Source organism: Apteryx rowi, unplaced genomic scaffold, assembly GCF_003343035.1.
Source record: "Apteryx rowi isolate R43461 unplaced genomic scaffold, aptRow1 scaffold_118, whole genome shotgun sequence".
Lineage (NCBI taxonomy): Eukaryota > Metazoa > Chordata > Aves > Apterygiformes > Apterygidae > Apteryx > Apteryx rowi.
Window position 1 is genome coordinate 2,085,738 of NW_020447397.1, and position 25,894 is coordinate 2,111,631.

At 37.3% G+C, this 25,894-nt stretch overlaps 1 protein-coding gene across 2 annotated transcripts in view; it reads right to left on the reverse strand.

Annotated features, from left to right (window-relative positions):
• The window catches only part of SYNE1 (spectrin repeat containing nuclear envelope protein 1), a 105,754-nt gene extending 80,859 nt beyond the window's left edge, over window positions 1–24,895 (reverse strand). The window contains exons 1-13 of one of the 2 annotated variants that reach the window (XM_026083583.1): window positions 24,665–24,895; window positions 23,418–23,558; window positions 16,785–16,952; window positions 15,829–15,990; window positions 13,482–13,676; window positions 11,738–11,911; window positions 9,597–9,788; window positions 4,990–5,124; window positions 4,267–4,373; window positions 2,905–3,055; window positions 1,951–2,082; window positions 1,622–1,777; window positions 732–941 (exon numbers count right to left, since the gene is read on the reverse strand). In XM_026083583.1, coding sequence (XP_025939368.1) covers window positions 732–941; window positions 1,622–1,777; window positions 1,951–2,082; window positions 2,905–3,055; window positions 4,267–4,373; window positions 4,990–5,124; window positions 9,597–9,788; window positions 11,738–11,911; window positions 13,482–13,676; window positions 15,829–15,990; window positions 16,785–16,952; window positions 23,418–23,558; window positions 24,665–24,871 — 2,130 coding nt within the window. In that variant the 5' untranslated portion in view covers window positions 24,872–24,895. Of the gene's footprint in view, window positions 1–731; window positions 942–1,583; window positions 1,778–1,950; window positions 2,083–2,904; window positions 3,056–4,266; window positions 4,374–4,989; window positions 5,125–9,596; window positions 9,789–11,737; window positions 11,912–13,481; window positions 13,677–15,828; window positions 15,991–16,784; window positions 16,953–23,417; window positions 23,559–24,664 lie in introns of those variants that run through there. The other variant, XM_026083594.1, reaches the window with a different exon arrangement.
• Between the last annotated feature and the right edge of the window lie 999 nt (window positions 24,896–25,894).

Genomic DNA, 25,894 nt, shown 5'->3' on the forward strand with positions numbered 1-25,894 from the left:
TGAGAGAGCTGGGCCTGTTTAGCCTAGAGAAGAGAAGGCTGAGAGGGGATCTTATTAATGTATACAAATATCTGAAGGGAGGGTGTCAAGAGGATGGAGCCAGACTCTTTTCAGTGGTGACCAGAGACAGGAAAAGAGGGAACGGGCACAAACTGAAACACAGACGCTTCCATCTGAACATGAGAAAAAACTTCTTCACTGTGAGGGTGACAGAGCACTGGAACAAGTTGCCCAGAGAGGTTGTGGAGTCCCCTTCTCTGGAGATATTCAAAACTCGCCTGGACACGATGTACAATGTGCTCTAGGTGACCCTGCTTGAGCAGGGGGGTTGGACTAGATGATCTCCAGAGGTCCCTTCCAACCTCAACCATTCTGTGATTCTGTATACTGTATTATTTTTAGAATTCAAAAAGGCAAACTCTAAAGTTGCTTTTTCTCCTTTGAGAACAGTAGTCAGCAACTTCTATTTATTGTAATGTTAATAGGGTGAGAAGGTATGAATTGATGATCCCTTCTACAACAGTTGTAAGAGGTGCACAAGGCTTCTAACGGTGAGTTTAGATTTTGGATAATGATTAGGGGGCCAAGTTTTGGATAGCCTAAGAAGGAGTTTTATTTTCAGTAAGGACTGTCTGAAAATTACCCAAAATTCCCATTGTTGTCAGAGTCACATTCTTCATATTCCTATTCGACATGCACCCCTGTTAATTCCTTCAAAATTAGCATCATACCTTGAAAGTAACTATTTGCTGGAGCCTTTCTTTCATCTGATGGCATCTCTGATTTACTACTGACTCCAGTAAGGTCAGTCTTCTCAGAAGACAATCCACAGTGTCTTCTATAATATCCCTATTATCACCATTCTCAGGAAATGTCTGAGTAAATAAATTCTTGTTCTTATCCATTTCTTCTGTGATCTCTTTGATTTCTTTGGCAAGAGACTGATTTTGTGGAAAGCAAAACAAAGTGACAATTAGACATTCTAGAAGGCAAGCAAACATTATCATAACAACAGCCCATTTTGCAATGAAGTACTGACTTTTTTACATTGCTAATCTACATACATTAGACAAAGTTATGCAACAACAGCATTTCTGACAACAGTAAAAAACAGTTGATCTGAGGAAAACAAATGCTGAAACAAAATTAACCTGTGTAAATGATCTTTTACTCTGAATAAGGGCTTCAGGAAACATAAATGTATGTAGCTGCCTTATGCCAACTGCTGCCTGAAAAAGCTTTCATCTCTCTCTCAACTCCATTTCACGTTGATGAATTAGTACTGTTTCTATACCCCAGAGTTTTCCTCCCTGTTGTTTACTTCATTCCAATTTCAACAGGGTGATGTCTGCTAATACTAAGCAAAGAAATTAAGAGTCTTCCAAATACTATGCTTAATTCTCTTCTAATTAGGCAAAATTTGGGTCAGATACTGCTTTCTGAAATATTCTCTATGCAGGCAATAAAGTTATCTGTACCAATGGCAGGATGCAGCAATTACATAGAGATTATGACAGTGACTGGTCACTTATACAAGATTCTAAAATTTTGTTGCTAAAGTACTATGTAAAATGCAGCCTTACTGGAAGTTTAAAGAATATTCTATTCATGGATTCCTTACTTCTTGCTTGTAGAGGTATGTTTCCGTTTCCTCTGGCAGCAGAGCTGTGGCAACAAACACATGTTCTTCCACACCATCTAGCCACAGGGAGGTGGCTGAGACACCATCATACAACTTCTGTTCTAGATGCAGGCTCTCCTTCTCTGCACGTTCAGCCTGGGCAAAAAGAAGCAAAAGAGTTTCAGAGCAGAAGTACAAGATACTCTCTCTAACATCTAATATTTGGGAAAAGACGGGATTTCCAGGTGGGAGCTAGGGGAGTTTTCGCTGGAAATGGACACTGTAAATGTTTTGCTGGAAGACAGGTGTAAAGACAAATGAAATGTTACCTCAGACGACACATCTTCAAAGGCCTGATTCAATTCAACCAATACTGGTGAAACTAACGATTTATCCTTATCCTGTCCTTCTTCTTTATACAAAGGTACTCCGGACATCAATCTGCTTGGTCTGTTATGAAGCTGTTGAGAAAGAAGTTAAGAGTGTTTCTACCATAAATAGGACACAACATTCAGCCATACAGATTTTACTACCTATTGAGGATACTGCCAAATAATGATCATGGCCCTCCCACAACTGTTCTGTATTCATCCTGTATAAAAGATTGTATGACAGGAGGTTCACCACAAGTGCAGAATAAATACCTGTGGCAAGAATTAGCAATGACTTGTTTTACCAAAATAATTAATTACTCTTGAATGAATACAAGATATTTAGATCTTTGGAAGATGCTTTCAAGATAGTATTTTGGAAAGAATAGTGGGCCTGGGTCTAACAAACATAAAATAGAGGGTGCATTTAAATATAGACCTTGGATTGTCCCCGATTTACCTGAGTAATCTCTTTCTTTCAGGAAAAATTCTGAGGCTGAGATCACTCGGTTCTTTGCCACATACTCACTAAGATGAAGAACTGAAGGAATAAACTTAGACTCAGCATGCCAGATTTACTAGCATTTACTCTAGATTGTCACCAGAGTATTGGTCAATTTCAGAGGCTCAATTTGTTACAGAATTATCCTGGAGTAGATGCAATCAAAATTTTTGTCCAAAATTTTTTTTCCTTTGCAGCTCGTTCACATGAATGCAAGTGTACAATTCAAATGACTTTGAACAAGAGCAATAGTAGTGCCAATACTCACTAGTTTATAAAGATGTCACAAAAATAAATTATTCCTTAATCTCTGTATTAACCATATTAACTTAATGCATTTGCTATAAACATATTGTACCTTATGTTATGACAACTGCTTTCACAAAGAAAATGCACAGAGAAATAGCTACCAGCTGTTCTTGTTCCAAAGTTTTCTGGAGTAGTCTCTGCTTGGTATTAAATTCCTGATTCAGGCTTTCCCATTTCATCTTCATCTGTTCTTCAGCTGATGGCTTCTCACCTTCCAAGCCTAATTCTTCAGAGAGTGTATCAGGCTTCTCACTGTAATGAAAAAATGCATAAAGGTTTAACAAATACAAAAGTTATAACAGCATAAGACATTTCTTTCCTCTTTCAGTTAGGAAACACTAACATTTAAATGAAATGCTATTTCTTAAAGCTTTTACTTGTTCTTTCAGGTAGTAAGACAAGAGCTGGTTTGTAACAGGAAGTATTTGGCTGATGAGACAAAATGTACTTTGTAAGTAACTGTTTGGAGTTGCAAATACCCAGATTAACTCAGAACCCTAAACAGATAAAAATTTTACTACATTGAAACATAAACTTTAAACAAGTTTTACTTCAAAGCTTGATATAAAAACTTATTTTATCTTACTTCTCCCCCACCCTTCCAGACATATTCTGATATTTTAATGCAGGTCAAGCATATGACCAAAGTATACTTTTGGTAAACAGTGAATTAAGTTCAGTGTTTACTGTTTGATTTTTTGTTTCTATAATGTAACATCATGTGCACAGAGGTGCTCACTACTACTAAGATACATCGAGAAAGTATTGTAACAGAAGGGTTGACTGCTCCTTGCTTCTCAAGCTGCTCACCCTGCTCCCTCCTCCCCAGGCCTTGCCCTTGCCACTCTCTCAAGGCCTGCATAGGCAGCATGCAGCTATTTTCTTCTGCATTCTCTAAGGCACAACTCTCTTGCAGCCAGATCTGAGGCTTTTCAAGCCATCTACTTCCCCCAAATGGGCAAGAGTGCAAGAAATTCTAGGCCAGAGATGAAATTCAGAACTCTTGAGCTCCAAAAATAAAAATATTCACTAACTGCAGGAAAAATAAAATTATGCAATGAGCATCTCAGCTGGGAAGATCTGATTGCAATGGCAGACTATAATACTTTAGATAGTGATCAGCTATGATTCACATACCAATGATGGACCATAAAGCCACAGTAACTGATCCACTGCTTGACTAATGAATTCTACTTATTTGTAATTTTAGTGTGATGTTTGATGATAAGAATAAAAAGAATTTCTAAAGACTGAATATGATCTRTTAGTACAAACCATTGTTTGTATTACTATATTATGAGACCCCCCCTAGCTATGAACCACAACTCCAGTACATTAGATGCTGTATAAAAAAGAAGAAACAAAGATTAGAGGCTTGCATGTGAAAGAGGGATGCAAACGCAGGGATGACAAAGCATATTGTTGTAGAAATTTACTTCACAGAAGAACACATCAAAACACACCTTAGACATAGGCCTTCTGGAGCACCTTGCTGTGTTAGGATTTCTTCTCCCCGGCTTGCTACTGATCGAAGCAGATTCTTCTGCTCTTCTAGCTCTTGTTCCAGCTCCTAATACAGAAAGTTACAAAAAAACAAAACAAACCTCAGACAGATTGTTTTTGCCTTGGAAGAATATGCCTACACTGCATAACTGCCAAACAGAGATAGCTGAGCTATTTCCGATACGGCTTGCTTGAACACCAAAAGCAGTGCAAGTCTCCACCTGGGCATACAGAAAAGTAGGGAACATAAACTGAGGTGAATTGTTGGACTAATGAAGTGCATTTTATGGAACCTAAACTAGTGATGATGTCAGTGTGCTGTGCAACATATCATACCTTGCAATGTGCATATCTTTTGCTTCTATAAAGACAGTATTGATGGTAGTTGTTCAAAAGTAAAGATCATCCTCTTACAGTAACTTTGAGAGATGATTCAGTTTAATTTTACTGATGGGGAACAGTAGTACAAAGCGGTTAAGTGGCTTGGCCGTGGTCACCAAGGAAGTCTAGTCTACTTGGCTGTCACAGACACAAAATAGGGAGCTGAAGTTCATCATTACAAGARCATTGAGTAAGGAGCAGTGTAAAAATGAAGACTTCAGTGGAAATATTAATAAGAATGGCTCAGCTACAGTGTTAAATGTGATCTAAAGATAAGAGTAAAAGAAATGCAAAACACCAACTTTCTGTTGCTGCAAACTGCTCTGCTGCTGCTGCGAGCGAGTTGTTCTTGCTTGTGCCAGCCATTCTTGGACAGTGGGACTTTGTGAGAAAACCAAGTCCAGATCACTCTCCTCCTTCTCTTGTAAAGATCCCTGCTTTAAGAGAAAGAAATAAAGAGCATCATTTTAAAAAATCTCTTATATTGCAAGAGAGTTGGCAGGTGTAGCTCTTCAATTGAAAATCATGTATAGTACAGTTTTCCTTCTCTTAAGTTGCTGGCTTACATAAATTCTGAAGTCAGCTATGACTTAAGGTTACTGATGTTTACTGGTCTTTTGTTGCTAGCAAGAAACATCCTTAAAATATAAAAATAAACACACACACAGCACCACACTTAGCAAAATCAGAGAGACCACAGGCTGACGAATTCCTGAAGACTGCTCTGCCTCTCCAAAAAACAGCATCGCTCTGTAATGGAGGGTGCAGCGCTAACTGGCAGTGCAGGGAATCAGTGGATCATTTCTGCCAGGCTTTTGTCTAACTAGAGCCAGGCTTTTGTCTAACTAAAAATGAAAGCATGCTGCTTATCATTCTCATCAAACCTTATTTATCAATAAGTACATGACTCTAACTGTGGTTGGCAGGAAAAGAAAGCAGCAGTTTATATGATACAAGCAAAAAGACAAGAGAGACAAACACAGTGCTATATTAGAGCAGCAGAAGCAACAGTCTCTTTGTTTCCTCTTTCTAGTATTATGCTTCTCCAATATGAGTGATTAGAGAAGTGGTCTGTATAAGCAAACCAAAAAAGAGTAAATGGCTTAGTAGTTACGAAAACTTTACCTACTCCTTGACTTCTGAAATCCGTGTTCTTTGTAAGTTTAAATTATTTTCGTGACAAACACATCTGAATGTAGGCATTTTTAACATACTAGGCCCAATGTTAAGGACAGACTTGTAGTTCTGGCTACTTAGATCTACACACCTCTCTGGATTTATTTAGTGCTACTTGCAGGCACACAATCACTGTAAAGCTTGCACTTGCCTTACTAAAGCTCTGAGAGCTAAAGCTGAGGCTTAATTCTTCTTTTTTTTTTTAATGTACTTCATTTTTTGCAGGATTCATGTATTACCCTTGACTCAGCTCTTGTGGTGGGCCCAGTCAGACCACCCAGCGGTTCAGACACCACGGCGGGCTCTCAGGAGGTGACAGGCGCTCCATGTCCTGGCCAGCCTTTGCTTCTCGTTGGGGAACCAGCATGGCCAAGGTGACAGCACAAACCGCTCTTGCCTCAGCTGCTGCTCCTTACTGTAACAGCCGGGCCATCCTCTGCCACAGGGCATTGAAACAACCCAGTTTTGCTCACATTAGATGTCAGATTTTGATTCTGGGGCAGCAAGGAGTGTATTGGAGTTGAAAGGACTGATTAAGTATTAAAGGATATGAACTGTAAGAGGACCAAAACCACCTAAGCATGTTTCCTGAGCTGGAAGGAATGATTAGCCCTTGCTCTGTGAGACAGGTTTGTTCCACTCTGGATGAGTTCTATGCAGATACTTTGCTTCACAGAACAACTTTCTAGCAAAGCCGATATGTTGTTGGAGTGTGAACAATGGCATTTATGGGATTTCAGATTGGTTAAAGAAAATGTCTTTTTTTTAATAGTTGATCACAATATTAGCATTAAATATTCCTGTAAAATATCATATTCTGGCTTATATCTCATATTAATTTTTTAAGAAACTTGCAAAGAATCTGGAATATTTATATCATTAACTGTAGATCTAATGTGAGGGGAAAAAATATCTACAATTTTAATTGCTATTAAAAAAAGAGAAAAAATAAAATCTTTTTGTAAGTTGTAAAAACATCTGTTTCATTTTATATGTAACAATAGTTCAACCTGTAGATCCCACTAGAGAAGGATCTCTAGTTTATCTGGATAGGCTGATTGATTTTAGTTAGATTTTGAGTCTTCTCTTCTCTGGGAAGAAGGTTTAGAAGCTGGAATATTGGGGTTATAGTGACTAAGATAAATAGCAGTCCATTGGTTCCTATAATAGGAAAGAATGTTAAACGCTTGTGGGATTTGTGGGTGCAACAATGTTTTGCAAACACGCTATTGCACATACTTTTTAGAACAAAACTATTCGTGAACCAGATTTTATCATTCTCAAATCACAGAATACAAGTCTGAAGAATACACTTGCATTTTCATTCCAATAATATCTGAAAGAACTTTATTAATTTTCCTTTAAATACCCAGGGAATCAAAAGCTTGAAGTTTTCTTTCCTGGCAGCATGGAAATAACTGGAAAATCCCTGAAGAAAAATGATGACAAAATGGATCTCTCAAAGGAACTCTGAACTTTATAAAACATATAGCAGGGAATGCAACTATGGAACTGAAGTTTTTTCCCCCCTTTTCAATAAAAATAAAGCAACAACATTAGCTTTTTTAATGCAAAATCCATTCTACTTCTTTGTTTCATAAGAAGTCATTTTTATTGTCCCTAAGTCAGAGATGTTAGAAGATAACTGTACAATATAATGTTTTGTATATTTCAAAGTACTTGCACAATGCAGTTTGTACAAACTGTACAAACGCAGTTTGGAAATCTCCTTGAGTATCTTGCTCATTATTTTCACTGATTTATTTTATGAATAAAGGAGCTGGTCTCCAAATAATTCACTTTTTCCAGATCTTTAACGACAGGTGCAGTTAGAAGGAAAACTGAAGTTGCTGCGAGGGAGGCATAGAATCTGCCACTGGCTCCTAAAAAAGCCTTGTGTCGCAGGGATAACAGATCTGCCGAAATACTGCTTGAAGGAAAATAATAGCAGAGCCTTTACAATGGGAGGATCCTTCTTTTCCTGGGCGCAGGTTGCTCTATGCCTCTGGGCAATTACAAGGTTCCTAGTACATCTCGAGAGAAGTAAAAGTCTGTGTTTCTTACTTTATGAGCAAAAAGTGCATTTAGTGTTTCCTGTTTTTCAGGGTTAATAATGGCAGAGGTTAATGTTCCCCAAGTACATTTTAGGCCCTCTGATGCTCTGAGCATTGGTCTGTAAGAAATACTTCATGCCTGATTATTTGGAAAAAGACATTATAATAAGATGGACATCAATTCAGGAAGGGAAAAGTTATATTAGATTTTTCTAGCTATTTGGAATATGAAATTATTATAAAATTTAGTAAAATAACCTTTTCTGATCTGACGAGCACTTTGAATTTCTGATATGAAAATGCAGATGTTATACTGCCTAAAGCTATTTTCTTTCATAACCTGAAAGTGAAGTCCAAAAAATGCTTGCAATTTGTAAAGAGGTGTACACTGTAAAATAAATTTAAATTTTGTATGCATGTAGTACCTTAAGCAAGTCATACTCTACATGTGGAAATTTTGTTGTTATTTTAGACATTAGAAAAGCATCCCAAAATCTATTTTAAAAGTTTCAGTAAATTAGATCACACCATCTTATTTTAAAATGCAGAATGCAATGTCTGACATGCCTTTGCACTTTGCAAGTAATATATCCCAATAAAGCATTATATGCCTGCATGTTTTTGATAATACTTTTCATTTGCCTAATCATGAGGTTTAATATGCAAGAATAACATTAATGATAAACTGAGACAAACAACTTCTTTCCTCCCCAAACCTGTTATTATTCTTGGGCCAAAATATTAAACACATTGGATACTTACTTAGCTGCAATAGCTATAAATACCTGGGATTTTTCTTTTTCTTTTTTTTTTTTTGGTGAAGCTATGATATGTTTTACTATGACCATTGGACTAAAAATAGTTTTTAGCACGCTAAGTGACCTTTCATGATAACCTCTTGGTAGACTTTAATCTGCATTACAAGCTAGAAATCTTTGAAGCTTATCATGTTTAATTTGCACAGCAAAGCCCGGAGAAGAGGTAAAAGAAAAGAGAGGGTGGGGGGAAATCACAGCAGAACAAGAAAATTCAAAGCCAGTCAGTCACATTACACGGTTGAGTTTCTTGTGTGTATTCAGTTCTCCATATGCTAGTTCAGCCTAAAGAATGAATAAAACAACTGTTAAACAAAATTAACTAGTGGCAATAAGTAAAGCAATACTGCTAGGAATATAATCCTGGAGATTAAATATGTGTTTTTATAGAATATTTTGTTTAGTTTAATGACGCCACTGCTTATTCGCCATATTTTAAAATGTTATCCATTAGCTGTGGTTGTGTCTGCTGTATGTGAGGAAATACGTATTTAGGACTGTTCTATTGTTGGGCGGAAGGGGGGACCTGCACTAAAACACATCAATCTATGAGGACTGGGAACAGGAGGAGAGTATATTCAGACCAAGATAATCATCTGTCTACTAGATTACTGACCTTTCAATGAAGATAGTGAGGTGAAGTCAGTGCTACCACAAAATGGTGCTGTTAACCTTGAAAGTAATAAGCTAAAGCTTGCTAGGCAACTCAGTATTTTGGAGTGCAATTCCATTTATTAATTAAATATGAACAGATTAAATTATAACTGTAAAATATTTTTAACACCTTTTCTGAGTTGCCAAAACCTTCTATGAAAATCCCCCAATGCTTGCCCACTATGAAGTCAATTGCAAAGAGGCACTTACCTGAATGTTGATCTGTTTATCATGCAGCACTCTCTGCAGCTCCAGAAGGCTGCCCTTCAGCGTCCTGAGCTTCGCTGCCAGCTGCTCTGCCTCATCCTTGGTGTGAGCTTTACCCTCCATAAGCAAGTTCTCGTTGTGCACAGACAGCTCAGACAAGGCTACCACCTTCTGCTCTATCTCAACCAGCATGTTCTGCAGCAGCAAAAACAAAGACGCAAATTCATACATTTTCCAGCATCTGTCACACTTTCTGGCAAAGAGACCTGTGGCCTACCTCACCTTCTGCCAAGCTAATGGCAAGCTAGATTTTCATTGCTTTGCTTTCCAGTCCCTTCCAGAGTCATTAGGAATAGGCTTGCAAACTTTTGCATTTGTCATTTTTGTTTGCAACCTTTTTCAAAAAAGGAAAGTGAAAAGTTATTAGAAACAAAGGATTTGTTGTAGAGGAGATGCTCTTTATTTGCACATTAATGGTAACTGTTGCTAAGATGCTAGACTCTGACATCCAAAATGACAAGAAACAGAGCGCACAGAGCTAGTTACTTCTTTCCTCTTCCGTGTATATCCAGTGAAGTCCTTCCTACCTCCTCCTATGTGTTGCTCTGCCTGCACTGATAAGCTTCTCTTCTCACTATTTGCTCTTCCTGATTGGTGCATGATGGACTTAAGGATTTCTGTATAATCCTCTTTAGTCTAAAGAGAGACTTAAGTGACAAATCTCTGGCATGTTTATTTTCAAAGGCTACTGTCTTAATGTTCCTTTAATTACCTATGTATTACAGACATGAGGCATATTCTGATATTCCACATTAGAAGTCCAAATGATTCCTGCTCAGAAACCTGGCCTGATATCAGTTGTTTTCATTTCCATAGCATCTGTCAAGTATAAACTTAGAAATGTTGCTCTTTAAAGAATGTGTGCATGATAAGATGGGCAGAGCCTCTAAAAAGTGGAAAAAATTAGTGGTTTATTTAGAAAAATATACTGTACTAAGATTTTAAGGATCAGCAAATTAATTGCTTGAACAGCCTTAATAACTTTTCCACAGAGTTAACTATTCTTTTCTATACTGAGATTCCTACAGGTTATATTAAAAAAAATACTGCTTTGTTTAAGTTCACAGGGTTTATCTATATAAAACAAACAGCTTTCAAGGACATGCAAAGAAAGAATATTTGAGACTGAACAGACTGAAAATTCCAATAGTGAAGCAGTGTCACAACATGGAAACATAACTAGATTCTGTTATATATATGCTTTTTAATTCAGGGAACTTGTATGAAACTCAATTCTCATTTATCCTGAATTAGTTGAGATCCTCATTAGTTAGTTTGAGAAGAGGGGACTCTTCTGTTCTTTGTCTCTCTTGTTTCTGTTTTTTTTTTTTAATCATGATCATGCAGAATTCTAAACTCTCTTTTAAAAGTGGAAAACCCCCAGTAAATTGGGAATCTGGATGTTATGGCTGATCTTGTTAATAAAAGTATATGCAATTACTACTGTTGCTACAAAATATATTTCCTCAATTGTTTTGTATCCTGAGTTGATTAATATTAAAATCATAAATATAATAAATGCTGATGATTAAACTTTACTTTTGAATCTGGGAAGGGATTATTCCTGAAGAAAACATAACACTGTCCCAGTCACCACTGCTTAGTAGGATTGTGTTCTTTAGCTGGAAAGGGAGGAGTAGAAAAGTACAGTGCAGGTGTTCTCATTTGTGCAAGTGAGCTGTTCAACAACTCTGCATCTCCAGCTTGGGTGGAGCAGAAACAGTAAGTGCGGCAAATATACCACCTTTAAAACAAAACAAACAGCCGCCTTAAAGGTTATAGAGCTTTGAACTTTCCTGCAATCAGGGTATCTTGTTTTCCTACTGTTATGTGTATGTATTCTTTCTAAAGTCCTGTTTGTAATCTTTTAATAAGAAATGAAGAACACACAGCTGATGAAGCTAACTGAGCATACGTAGGATGCTCAGGAGATCAGAAACCTCTCCCCCACTAAGAAGCTGGCCCAACCAGCTCATTAATGGTTTTAACATTAATGCTCCATATTTGCTCCATTTTTGTCTTTGCATTCAGATAAAGCTATGTCTATCCTGTTCATCTAAACATTATGGGACTGATAATCTTACCTGGCAGTCTAGCAGCTGAGCTTCCATGTCCATAGGTTCCTCAGCAGTAACCAAGGCTGTGTCCAGCGTAGCTTTGGTATTGAGTAGCCAATGATCAAGCTCATCGGCTTCACAGCGGTATCTTTGAAGGGCTTGCTCTTGCCGCTGTTCTTCCAGCTGCTCATTCAATTTTTCCTAGAGGTACAAATTATGACTTTTTTTTTCTTATTTTTAAGAAATATAGGCTAAAATAGTCACTTTTAAATTTTTTCCCATCTCTGTCTCTCACAACTTCTATACAACACTTTTTAAGCCAAAATATACCTTTTCTTTCATAAGTTGGAAAACTTTACAAAATGTTATTGTTTTCAGTGAAACATTTTTTCTGGCAAGTGGAGTTAAGGTAAATTGTTTTTATCAGTTAAGGTAAATTGTGATACTTCTACTTACTTCAGTAGACCTTACTTCAGTATACCTTCAGTATAACCTTCGTAAGGTGAGATCTTTTCTGCCCCCTCTTGCTGCTCTTCTTGTGGGTCTGCCCACACCCTGATTCAGTTCAGTCAGCTAGCACAAAACTGTTCACTTAGGGAGAAAGAAGCATGGGGACACAGAGCTGGGAGAGGGCTGCAGGAAAGGGAGAGCAGCCTTGCCTTTTTTGGCAGCAGCAAGCTGTTAGATAGCCTTAGCCTCTCTCAGGAGACTTCAATCTTTGCCATGGCTTCTGTTCACAAACTCACCTTACAGATCTGAGCTAAGACACACTGCTGTTAAGAGGCTATTAAAAATGCTGTTAAAAATCTTTCCATTTACTTGCGTGAGCCAAGTATATGTACAGTATGCAAATTCAGACCTGTACATGCAGGGTAAATCCTAGACGCAGGAAAATGTTTGGACAGGTTTTGTGAATGTTTAATTTTAAATTAATTTTTAATTTAAATATAATGTTTAATTTAAAATTAATGACTGCACGTTAGAGTAATTTATAGAATAATGTTAGCTGTTAAGTATCTCAGCTAAATAATGAAGAATTTAATGGTACTCAAGTTCTCATTATTTAATTTAGGCTTACAGAAATAAAACAATATTGCTAATCCATGCACTTAGCAGGAGGACATTTTCATTACCTATTCTGTCAGAATTTCTACATTTACATCCCTGAAGTTTTCTGGAAGATTTTGCTCTCAGAAATGAAAGCAATACAGAGTATAGGTCAATATTGTCTATATATCACACTTATGTTTCTTGGCGTAATGCCCGGATACTGGGGGGTGATACTTGTGCTATTATATCAAAGTAATTATCAGAATCTTAACCATATTTAAGAGCATTATTTGACTCATGCTTTATTTTAAACTTATTACTTATTACTGCAATCAAGAAGGTTAAGGGGTCCTGTATAACATTACCTTAATATTTGCATTCCGTATTTCTTCTATGGAGGACAAGGAATACCACGGGAATAAAGAATATATTGAGGAAATGTCAATCTGAGTATTTAAAAAATTAAAGGAGCTTAAATATGACTGCTGAGCAGTGCATTTCTAAATTCCTTCTGGTTACTTATCACTTGGCAATTAGAAGTGGGACTGGCTAAAAAAGAAGAATACTGTATTGATAAAAGCGGTTGTGAGAAATTAGCAGAACTGAAAATGACTTATTTATATTAGAAGCATTCAAGAGTGACTGGCTAAGGACTTGCTGAAAGTGACTCTCAAAATCTGAAGTCTGATTCAAAAACCCACTTCTATGTTTTTTTCTGTACCTCTAATAGCTGTCGTTTTCCGGATGCTTTCATTCGAATCGTGGCCATTCGCTCTGCCAAGACTGTGAGAGTGGACTGCAATGCCAGCTGATCAGCAGCTTCTGTATCCAGTGATTCTGAAACCAGCTCCTGTGCTAATGATGTTTGAAGCTCACTGATTTCTTCTTGTAACATTAGAATCTCATCCATCAAAGCCTATTTCAGAATGTGAGCAAAGAAACTAGTTGTTTCATTTACTTGTGAGAAGAAAGTGTATAAGAAGCTATATTTGTACTACAAAAGTGAAGATGACAATGCTCCAAGGGAGCATAAAGAACACCACAGTGCAACATATCACTACTTGTTAGTCTCAGGATTCAGAAGGCCTGAATCTTGCCTTTGGATACTTAGGCTAGGATCATGCATCTGCTAACTGAAATATGGATTCCATTACTCATCTTGAATTTCAAACATATCACCAAAATAAATTTGTGAAAAATATTATACATACAAGCTTATTCTTCCAACAAACTTCTGTGACTTTTCTGGAGGGTATTCTAACAGACATACAGAAGATGTGAGTATGTGAAATACGGCAATGACTTCGGAGCAGCCAGAAACTTACTGACTGGACAAAGACCATCCAACGATATAAACAAACATCTAGAGAGTAACTTAAAGAGAAATTCCTATGAAAATTCTTATCCTAGAAATCAGTCTCCAAGATACCTAAGAAAGGCTGTTGCATTACTAGTCTCTTAGAACAGATCCTGTCATAACTGTTCCAGACAGTACATACACACTGGATGTACAGGACTTCATGCATTACTACAAAAGTCAATTGTTATCCTTCTCAATCCACAAAGTTCCTACTGAAATGAGAACTGGCCCCACCAGATAGTTTCAGGCTTTGATGATAACACCCTGAACATATGTCAGATAGGTTATGTGATAAGAGCCATTTAGACAAGCTTGCAGCTGTATTCTGGATCCGAGTATTACCCTGAGTCTAGTTTCCAATGTCTGGAGCAAGAGAATGGCCGCAGCTCAGTTTAAATAATGTCTTTTGACTGATCATGATTAAAGTATTTCCCATTACAATGCACTATATCAGGGAGTCTTCTGTAATATGTTGGTTTTTTTGTTAGAAGAATATGTAGACCAACAGCAAAACCAGCATCTAACACCAGATCTTTTACACCATGATTTTCTAAATATACTTTGGTGAAACTCTCTATCTATAAATATTTGAAGGTGAAAACTGTGCAAAATATACCAAAGAAAAGATCTGATCTTACAATTTCTTTGCAAACATAGTGAAAAGGAAAACAAATTAAATCAAGGTGAAAAGCTTAGTCCACACTTTTTCCTATTTAATAAAGTGATGATATCAAGACAATTTTGAAATAAAATAATGGCTCAGTGTTTTAACTACACATGTAATGATGATTGAGACCTGTGGTGGTTGTATCTTCCTATATGCATCTTGCCTATATGGATTACAGAGAGATAGTGTTACCTCTCTGAAATCCTCCCTGTGTGTTCTCTGCATTCTGAAGATGAGTATCTGCTCGTGAAATAATCCATTTGTATTTTAGTGAATGCAGAACTTTTTTTTAGCTTGAAACTGTGAATATCCAGGAATGAAGCCTTGAAAATTGAATCAGAAATGGAAAACCTTTCTTCTAATAGTCTAGGTTGATACAGTATATTTCAACTTAATATTATGCCTTCTTTATTTGTCATAAATACTGATATTAAAAATCTGAAGAGGGAAACCTGCTTTATGAATACAACAACAGCATTTTACCTTGAATAGTTACTACACTCTCTTCATGAGAGTATAGTAAAAAAATGATTCAGAGCATGATTTCTCAAGAACTCTTTTTGGAGGGCATTTTATTGTGTATTTTGGTTTGTTTTGTTTAAGAAGGCAAAGATTGAATTTAGATCCTTTTAAAATGCCTCAGTAGTAGTTATAGTCTTAGTCAGTAAATTTGGGCACATCAGAAATAGTCAAATAAAGGCTGATAGCAATGATGCTGCACAGCATGTCAGCCAGCCACTAGTGTAGGTGTCTCTGAGCACAACCTTTGACAAAAGATTTTGCTGAAAATCTTGATTGGTCAAACTGCCTTATGATCTAGTTTACCTTTTTGAAAGGCTCCTTTTTAAAGGAAACCCTGTTATACCAACTCTAGAAGAGCAAGAAGTCCAAAAGGAAAGACATACAGTTAAAGGAAAAAGTTCAGATAGCTTCTGCATTATTTTGAGGCATCCAGTGATGAAGGCTGCCATTATCTAACAAAAGAGAGAAATAAATCTACAGGTACTGCATGCTCTCCCTCTCTCACATGTAAGTTTTTACCTGATGTTCAGCCATCTGGCTCTCTGGGCTCTTGCCTGGTTCCAGACTTTCATTTAGTTTGATCTCAGTGGTCTCCATTTTTGTGGATATAGACTGGAGCGTGTCTTGATATTTCTGTTGACGCTCAAGAGCTTCATAGAGAGTGCGCTGCTTTTCACTGATCTGAAGAGAAATGGAAGCTATAAATTCTGACTTCTGATACAGGATTTGCTCTTTCTTCTCCCCTCCTTCATACATCCCTAAACTTTTGCAACTGAAACCAAAAACTTGTAACATCAGTTTTAAAAAGTATAAATTATATAGCAAAACAGTCACACTAACAATATTTCTCTGTTTAAACACCATCAGTCAAATTCTAGGTTCTCTGACTGAAAAAAGACACTTTCATAAGCAGGAAAAACCCAAGCACATTCTTACACCTTGCTCTAGGCTGTATGCACTCACACACATAGGTGCCTGTGCATAATTTGCTAGAAGCATAGTTCCTAATGCCCCATAATTGCTACTGTGCCTCTGCAAAGAATCACAATTAATAGCATGCAATCAAAACTTTGGCCATCGTCATACATCACTGAATAATTATGCTGCACTAATATGCATAAATGTGTTAAGTATACCCAGTATTTCCCAGAAACTGGATCCTTGATTGTTTTTGCCAACTCATCCAGTATGCATTGATTTGTGTGTTAAGTTATGGAATATAGTCTGACAACAGTTAACGTTTCTGAATGCAACTATCAGAATAAGTGATTTTTACTTTTTCTTACTGGGGGTTCACACTATACAGACTTTCAAAAAAAATAACAAAGCCACTGTCATATAATATTGCAACTGACAAATATTGTTGCCCCCAGAAAACCAAGAAGCACAAAGAAGAATATTAGCTGAGCATGTTTTTTACATTTTATTCCTTACAAGCTAGCCAATCATCTTGATCTCTTCCAATGAAGACTTACCACATTCTTCAGTGTTTCCCAGGAACGCTGCAAATCATCCAGTTTGGCACTAGCAGCTGACTCTAAGCCTGGCTCGTAGAACTCCTGGGTGGCTGAAGTGCTGGGTTGAATTTTAGCAGCTTCTGTCTGCAACTGTTCAGCAGATAAGGCTTGGTAATAAGCAATGTCCTACAAGCATGAAGCACATTATTGCACTTTCAAAATGAAAGATACTGCATAAGAACATTCCCCTACACACTGCTCCATTGCATATGTCCGTATATATACCAGGCTTTGACTCTTTATGCCTTTTCTTGCTTAAAAAAAAAAGAAAAAAAAAGAAAAAAAAACACCAAGAAACCTCCAGACAACACAGCTAATAAATATTTAAAAGTAGTACGCTCAGTATGGTTTGGAGCTTTATTGTGATGAAGAAAGTGGATGAACTTTTTCATGTTCAGGATGAGTATAAGCAGGGAGGCTCAGGAGGCAACTGTGGACAGATGTGGAAAGGCTGGGCCGGAAGCGCTCAAACTGGGCAGTCACAACTCTAAATGGGGGAAACCCATCACAACAGATGGGGCTTATGGTATTGTAGGTGGCAAAGAATATAGCTCTAATGCTGCTACCAGAAAGAGGGCAAAAGTAGAACGAAAAAAGAAGATTTTGAAGAGCTAGTTAACGAGGCAAGAAAGAGAATTAAACACTGGCTTATGATAAGCCCTTAAACAGGTGTTGTCAACTGTCTCACAAGTATGAGAGTGGGCACAGGAGCCAAAAGTGCCTAGGAAAATAGGCATATGATCAAATTACCCTTGAACAATTTAGTGTGCAAACCCATTCTCATCCGAAATTGTTTACTTAATGCATGGAGACAGTGACATAATTAAAGATCTACAGAAAATATACAATTAAAGAAACATGCACAGCGTCTGCATTCAAGTCAGGAAAACAGATGATGACAGGAACTATTAAAAATTGAAACTACGTATGACAGCAGACATGCATTTATTTGGAGAATGATTAATACTGCAAACTTCCTTCTTCTCACTCAGTTGCCCCAGTAGTAAATGAGGCTCCAGATCACGTGATGCACCAGTTGTTGTCCACGTTCTCTCAATCATTTTGAATTTGAAAGTGCTCCTGGTGAGAGCTTTAAGACACCATTTTGCTGCCAATGAATTCAGTAAGAATTTTTTTACTGATTTCTGTTAGGGTGGACCAGACCTCCTTTCAGACATTGATAACCATGGTTTCAATTCTAATTTGTGAATCAAAAAAGTTGCCCAGAATTTACTGGCAAGTGTATTTGTGTTCAGGAGAATCATCCTCCAGTGACTGCAAATTTCTCAAATTTCTTCTTTCCTGACCCCATATAACAGGAAGGAAAATCCACCCATGAGACTGAGATAAGAGAAAGTGCCTTTTGCTTAGGACTTACAGAGCCCATAGAGCTGCACTGCAAATATAGGAGATACTGCCCTATACGTGAGGGAGGGTGGGATAGGGATTTCATATGCTACCACTGAAGATCTTTTTGTGACCTCTTCATTTTTCAAAAGCATTATTTAGCAGATAAGCCCTAAAAATAATTAAATAAAATACAGACCCACATTGTGTGCTCAATTTGTTATCCTTTGAGGAATTCATAGCCATTGTAACATACTTTGTTCAGTGCTTACTGGGGTTAGTTTTTCTTAGCTCATGAGAATTTTTGGAAGTGAAATTTATTGTGTTCATTTGAAAACTGTATAGAAAAGTATGGATTGATAAATAAGGGCCTAACGAATCAGTGGGATCCAAAGAAGGCCACAGTTCACTGTTGCCAAAAGATGTTTTTGGTAAAATGAGTTAGTCCTATTAATTTTAAAAGAATTCATTTTATTGTAATGGAATACTGATGCAGCTTCCTTCTTTAACACATGTGAGCTTAGACTACCTGCAAAAGAGGCTTTGTTTTTTTTCAGCTTACAAGACTGTAGCTGAAATTTGGAATATTGAATTACAGGAACAACTCATTTTTGAATCTGAAATGAAGGGCTTAATGTTTGCTTGAATAACTGGTTAGAGAACAGAAAGGGAAAGGAAAGGAACCCCCCTGCCCTCATCCCCAGAGACTGAGATTCCCTAAATTAAGCTAAGTTTCATTATATTTCTAAACTGTATTCTCAGAACCCCGTGGACATTTATCCACATCAAACACTCAAACATTTTAATTATGACTCTGTGTGTGTGTGTGTGCACAGATGTTTAAAAGTTAGGTACTAAACATGACTGGTTTTGAGGTACCAGAGCCTCCAGTGGAATCAGGTTCCTAATTTGGAGCAGAATCTTTATTTCCCAGCGTTATTTCTATATGCTACGCAATATCATAAGTGAACGAAAAACAAACAGTTCTGGGAAAAGTGTGTAGAAACCAGGTCACTCCCCAGGCCAGTAACCACATTCACATTTTTGCCATCTCTTTCTAACCAAATCCTCTGAATTCTGCTGTTTGATTCAGCTTTGGCAGGAAGGAATACAGAAAGCACATCTGTCCCAGAAAATAGCCTATTACCATTGGCTGGACAGATATGACTTTTAATTTCCCCCAGAGAGTGAAGAGACTTGAGTTCAGGTTATCTGCTTCTGGTATGAACATTTTAATGATTAAGGTGCTATTCATAGGCCACCACTGATATTTTAAAGGGAGTTGGTAGCCAACAGTGTATTTTACAACCAGCTCAGTCACCCATCTTTACTGAAAATGCCTGGAAAAGTCAGTTTCTCTGGAGAAATAGAGAACCCCAGAATGGACGGCACACATCAAGCTGTCCAAATCTGTCAAATCAGATGCTTTTTCAAAGGCAATTCTCAGATAACTTAAACATTAAAATAGGAACGTGCTTATGATGTTCAGGAACCAATAATGGTTAGGTAACAGCTTACCCATATTCAAGACAGCAGCTTCAGGGCTTTTGACTCTGCCTTTCCAGGTCATGGTGAAAAACTGCACTGGTGCAGGCAACTTCTCAGTTTTCCTAGTCTACACTTAGTATCCATGCCTCAGCTAGTCCCCTCTCAAGGCCAAAAGAAAAGTTGTGCTTATGAGACTCCTTAATTGTGGTTTCTAGAATAAAGAGCTTGCTCTTACGGAGAGGGGAAAGCAACCCCCCCCCCCCTTCAAGTACTCTCTCATCTACCCCTCTTTCAACTACTTTTTGGAGTATACAGCTTGGCAGTTCAGTGGTGAATAAGAAAACTGAAGGTAATTCCTTTTCAGCAGGGATTTCATGCTGATAGTGTGAATCCAGATGTTCTTAAACATAACTATTTTGTTCCCCCTACACAGGCCCGAAAGTCTCATTCCCTCTTTTCCTCTTATGAAAATCAGCCAACGAGCAGTACTCAAGCTTTGTTGTTAGGATGTATTTAGATTTCAAAAGATATCTAAAGAAGGGCTGTTGTGGTCTACATGCATTTTCATAAGGGAAGGAGAAAGAATGATTTTTAAGTATGCTGTGTACAAGGAGATAGAAAGACATTAAACAGTGACCCAGTGCTGAAACACAAGATCAGCTGTGGCCTCCAAGGCTTTGTGGCAACACTTCAGCTTTCCCAGTTCTCTCTGGAAAATTTCTCTGCATTGCATATCTAGAAAATAGTTCTTTAAAAAGTGTGCTAAATTTTAATTAAGTGTATCTCTGGGTAAGTGTGAGAAATTTTAGCTCCAGGGGATTTTCATTTAGTACTGCAGCCCAGCTGAAGTGCTGATATAATAAATATTTTGCATTCATACCACAACATACAAAGTATTAATTCAGAAAAAGGCTTCTTTTTTAAAACAGCATACACAAACAATATTAGCAACTCCTTCTGTGATATGCTGTGTGCCTTCAGTGGAGACAAAAACATCTCCCATTTTCATTTATTTCAGAGGAAGCTTGGAATATTTGCTTGTTCCAGTATCTGCTGGATATAGCGAGCAAGTGGTATATTGGAAAAGGCAAAAAGAAACAAACAACCCGGGCAACTGTTTCTTTATAACAGTGCTAGATTTGTCACTTTTTTGGGTTTTTTTTAAGTGGTCTTGTTTTAATCTATTTCAATATGTATAATCAGTAATTCTACTAATATGCAGTTGGCACCTGTTTTATATTTTCATTAGCTGTTAGCAATGTTGTAATAGTGCACAGATGTCTGAACTCAGACCAGCTACATTTGACCACTGCAAAATGTTAAGAAATCCCGATGGAAGCCTATAAAGAGATTAATAGGGATGAAACCGAAACAAACAACTCCCCCAAAACATCCCTAAAATGGATCTGTATAATTTGCCCTGGGAACTTGTACAGACTCTCTGAAATGCACTAAGCATATTTTTCTCTGGAAGGCAACTACCTCCCCATACTGAATTGACTAGGATGGCTATTTATTTCTGTAAGAATGGCCCATAATGGATTAGCACGCACAGAAGCACTCCTCCTTCCATTTTCCTTCTCCCTAATATCAGCTCTACAAGATTACCAATCAATGCTAGCCGTTAGCCACAATTATCCAAGTTGCTTCTGCTACCAGGCTGTCTGTCCACAAGCCCCCTCAAATTCATCCCAAAAGGAAGGAGAAGCAGCAACCATGTCTATTGTTTTAATGTAGAAAAATACCAATCTCTTTGTGAGCCCACATCTTTTTACCAGCTATGAAATATCTCCACTTTGACTTCTGTCTAGAAATAAAAAAATGGAGTTACTTTGTAAGAGCTTTTATATTTTTAAAGACTAGATTTATGTAATTCTCACTCCCTAGAGTTCCTGTTCACATATTTTTCTGGTATGTGGCAGGTGATATTCTTGCAAGAAATTACCTCTCTTAGCACTTTCTGCTTTGTTTTAAAAGTGTTTCCAAATTACTTTGTTGAGTTTTTTTTTTACTGAATATAGAATATTTTGACTTACATTTAAGCTCCTTAATTCACTGTTGTCTAGAAGTATTTACCAAATTTCTTTCCTGAGATGTACCTGGACACTCATCATGATCAGCACCAGCAGTTTCAAAGTTTCTTTATGTTTAATCTGGTATGAATGGGAACTTAAGCATTTTGTAAGTAAACCACTTGATTATGGAATGTTCTTCCACTTATTGTTTAGTAAGTGCAGCTCATTTCAACACTAACCACACTGAAGAAATTTTTATCTGTCAGTGTTTTAGATTACTGTAACACTAGCAAGCTTCTTTCTTTCAAAGATCTCTAAATGAAAGACATCATCTTTTTGTTGAATTTCTGCATAGTAAATCAGAGTATCTAAAGCTTGTGTTTTAATATCAGCTCATGGTGCAACAGCATCTTCATTGGATTTTCCTTAAATTATTTGAGTTACTGGAGTTAATAACCTGATTTTTCATTCTCAGAGGAATTTAATGAACTGACTCTACATCAAATTTGTTTATTAGGAAGCTAGTTATTCTTGTTCCTTTTAACTCTTCCACTTATTAAAATTGTCACAGGATTTTTGTGCTGAAATACGTAGCTGCCCTTCTACTGTACGTAAACTTTACTGTGAAATCTCTGATTATGTGAAGTGACAGAACACTAGAAAGATCTTTTTGATTCATTATATAATATTCTATTTTTACTGTCACAGAATTTGCCACTATTATTATTATCCTACCTTAATATTCCTTCTTATGCCAGTTCATGAAAAAGAATCAGTTTATATTAAGCAACTTCTATAGCACCCTGTGCTATAGAAGAATTGGTGGGAAACTTTGGAAGAATTGGTGGGAAACTTACTTGCCAGAACTTCTGTAATTCTACTCAGTCATGTAAAACAACACCACTGTACCTTTTAAGTTTGCAGTGCTCAATTTTGGAAACAGCCATAAATGCAAAAACAAATAAACACACCACCCAAGTCCCACAGCACGATGAACTCAGTGAAGTGGTGACTGCTCGTAAGGCTAACTTCTAAACTTCAGCTCAGCATTATATGTGTCCCTTTACGTGCATGATGCTCACAGTGCTGGTTTATTGCTCGCATTTTAATCAATGCTGGTGCACACTTGTTCCTACTAGAAGCGTTGCAGTTCTCAGTTTTGACTTAAAATGTAGCATAAGTGATTTCCCTGATTTGTCTCATTACTGCTTAAAATAGAGTATCACTGAAAGTAAGGAATGAACACTGTTCCTAAACAATACATGAAAATTAATACTTGCAATGGTATTAAGTGGAAGACATCATACTGTGGCTTCAATGCTACAATGACAATGGTACCATAAGACACATGCACCTGGACGTAATGCAGTGTTTTGTTATGGAGAGTACAAAATTGCCTTTTCTCTCAGGATGCAGGATGTCACTGAGTATCACTATGAAAATTAGACTATAAATAGAACAGACTAGTGACATGAAAGACTTTTGTAATCATAATTTTAAACTTATCTTAAAAATAGTGAATAGCTTTTTGTAATGCTGAATTTATACATTTTAGACTCATTAGCCAATATTTGTATTCATTCTGAATTAGAACCCGAGGGTTCAATTAGGCTAGGGCTTGAGATTCAGTTCCTCAGAGCTATAGATAAATATTATTTCAAAGGAAGAAATAAACCCCATATGGAATGGAACCATGCATGTCTCTGAGATAAAAGCTGAATGAATGCCAAGAGGAAGGTACCTGGTTAACAGAAGCATCTGTATTAGCCACAGGTGAAGGAGAGCGACAGGCAGGTGGAGAAGAAATTTCACTGTTGGTTCCCTCCTCCCCAGACTCCTCAGTGACAGGGGAGAGCAGTGTGTGACAGCGACCAGCAGTCATCTGCCACAGAAAAAGCAACATGAGAGCACAGGAAGAAGACCAGTCAGTTACCTCAGCTTAGGTTGGACTTAGATTGAGATCAACCCAAAAATTTAACACATGGCCACATGATATTATTTAGTCATCCTTCATGCTCTTATATTTAACAGCTTAAAAACCTGATGAATTAATAGTCATATTTACTTGTCATACTTCAGTATGAACATGCTGGTACTCTCCTGTACCCTAAGGAATTAAAAAGAAAATACATATCCAGCAACTCAATAATAACAAGTCAGAGTTTGCCTAAATGTCACCTGGTACAATCAGTTCTGCATGTGAAAAGACTATGGAGAGCTACAGAACAGTGCAGTATTGGCCTCAGTGTCCAGGTGTGGTTAGAACACAAGGAACAGTCTTAAAATATAAAAAAACCCATCACCCAGTAGTAGCACATATTTTTTGCTTCCCCAATGCTGTTATGCAGCGACAAATCCTGAAATCCTCACTCCATTTTCACTCAGGCAAAAACCCCAATGACATCAGCAGTATGTAATATTGTAATAAGGCCCAATTAAAAAAAAAATAAAAATGCCAGAATAAATCAAACATGAGGCCTATGTCAGTACTTATGCAGCCTTCATTTCCACATAGTGCACATTGTTAATTATTATATCAACTTTAAATAAAAAAGCTTTAAAAATATGGACTGTAAACCCTATGTACTGCAACATATCATGAAATAATATTTATTTTGTTTTTCTCTTATTTCTGCCATTCAGTAGTTTCTCAGTGTTTGCTCTGGTATATCTAGGTGAAAAAAAAGCAGACAACATCAGCATGTGTGCTGACATCTAAGAAAAAACACTACATTTGCATCTTATTACAGACAACTTCCACTAGTATTTGTCTGTTAAATAACTTCATCCTATACCAACGAGCCTCGAAAACCCATATAAAGCAAAATTCAGTAAGGGGAAGCTGTAGCTTGTTTGGTTTGCCACACTCCAGCCATTTCAAAAGCAAAATATAAATGCAAGCTGTGGCAACTCACTACATAGGAGTGTTGCAATGATGCAAAAGAAAGCAGCTCAGATAAACAGTACTGAGAGCAATTTAGTGCTTACCATGACCACTGAGGGGTGAGCGGGGTGTGCGGGGAGGAGCTCCGAATCCAGCTCCTCCATTCCTTCTGAAAGCCCTTCCACTTCTGTCACCGTCAGCAGCATAGTGGCATGTTTTGCTTTCATTGTTAGCATCTTGCACTTTGAATTCAAAGAAGCAATTTGCTCCTGGTATCCTTTGATCTTCTGTGCCAGCTCCTGAGGAAACATTTTTTTTTCCTAATGCAGAGGTAGCAAATAAGGGCCATTGGACTAGTGGCATTTCAGCTTCCGTGGAGAAGGCAAGCTCTCTCCTCCTAGACCAGCCAATAAAATCATAGCGCTGCACCTCAGAAACCCTACACAAGCAGCAGCACTAGCTGAAAAGCAGGATGTTGATTGTGGAAGGAACAAGTCAGGCTGCATCTCACTGCACAGTGAAACCACAAAGCAGAGAGCTTTGAAGTGAAACCGGAAAAGTGCTGTGAAAGCCTCTGTATGGTTATCACAGAAGAGAAGAATACCTCACACTTGCATTCAAGCCTAAACCTAACACAAATTCTATAAGCTTCAGATTATAGCAAAGAGGAATGTCTGCGGCTCTTTTTCTTTTTCTTTTTTTTTTGGGGGGGGAGGGGAGGGTCTTTTTCTATTTATCTAAGAAAGATGAAACTCTCTCAGATGGTGCATGCCATGAAAATGAGGTCATGGGATTGCCAGAACTGTGAAAAATGCATCATTCAGCTCTCACCAGAGAGAATATACTGAATAGTTCAAACAATAACTCACAATGGTTTAATAAGATCAACTGTAATATGGACAATAACTCACATAATAAGATTAAATGCAGACTAGATTGGTCTTTGCTAGTGCTTGGATAGCTGTATTTTATCTTATTTTAATTTTGCATAAGTTAAAAGCTGAACTGGACACAGTACTATACCTTCTTTAAAAAGAGTTGGGGAATTTGGCCCAAAGCAGAATATATTTTAAAATATTGTTTTCTTATGACTATGAAATGGTCTATCTACATGGAGAAACACCATCAACAATTTAAGTTTTTTCAGAATAGAAAGAGAGAAATTAATAGTTTTAGAAACTGGTTTTTATTCTCACATACTCTGTACTGCTGCCTAGTTCAGCATTCAGTTTCAAAGCAACAAATTCATAAATTAAAAAAAAAAAAAAAGCGGGAGACTTTCATGTTTCTGCCTGACCTATTGTTTCTGTCCTCCTGGAGATTCAGTAACATGA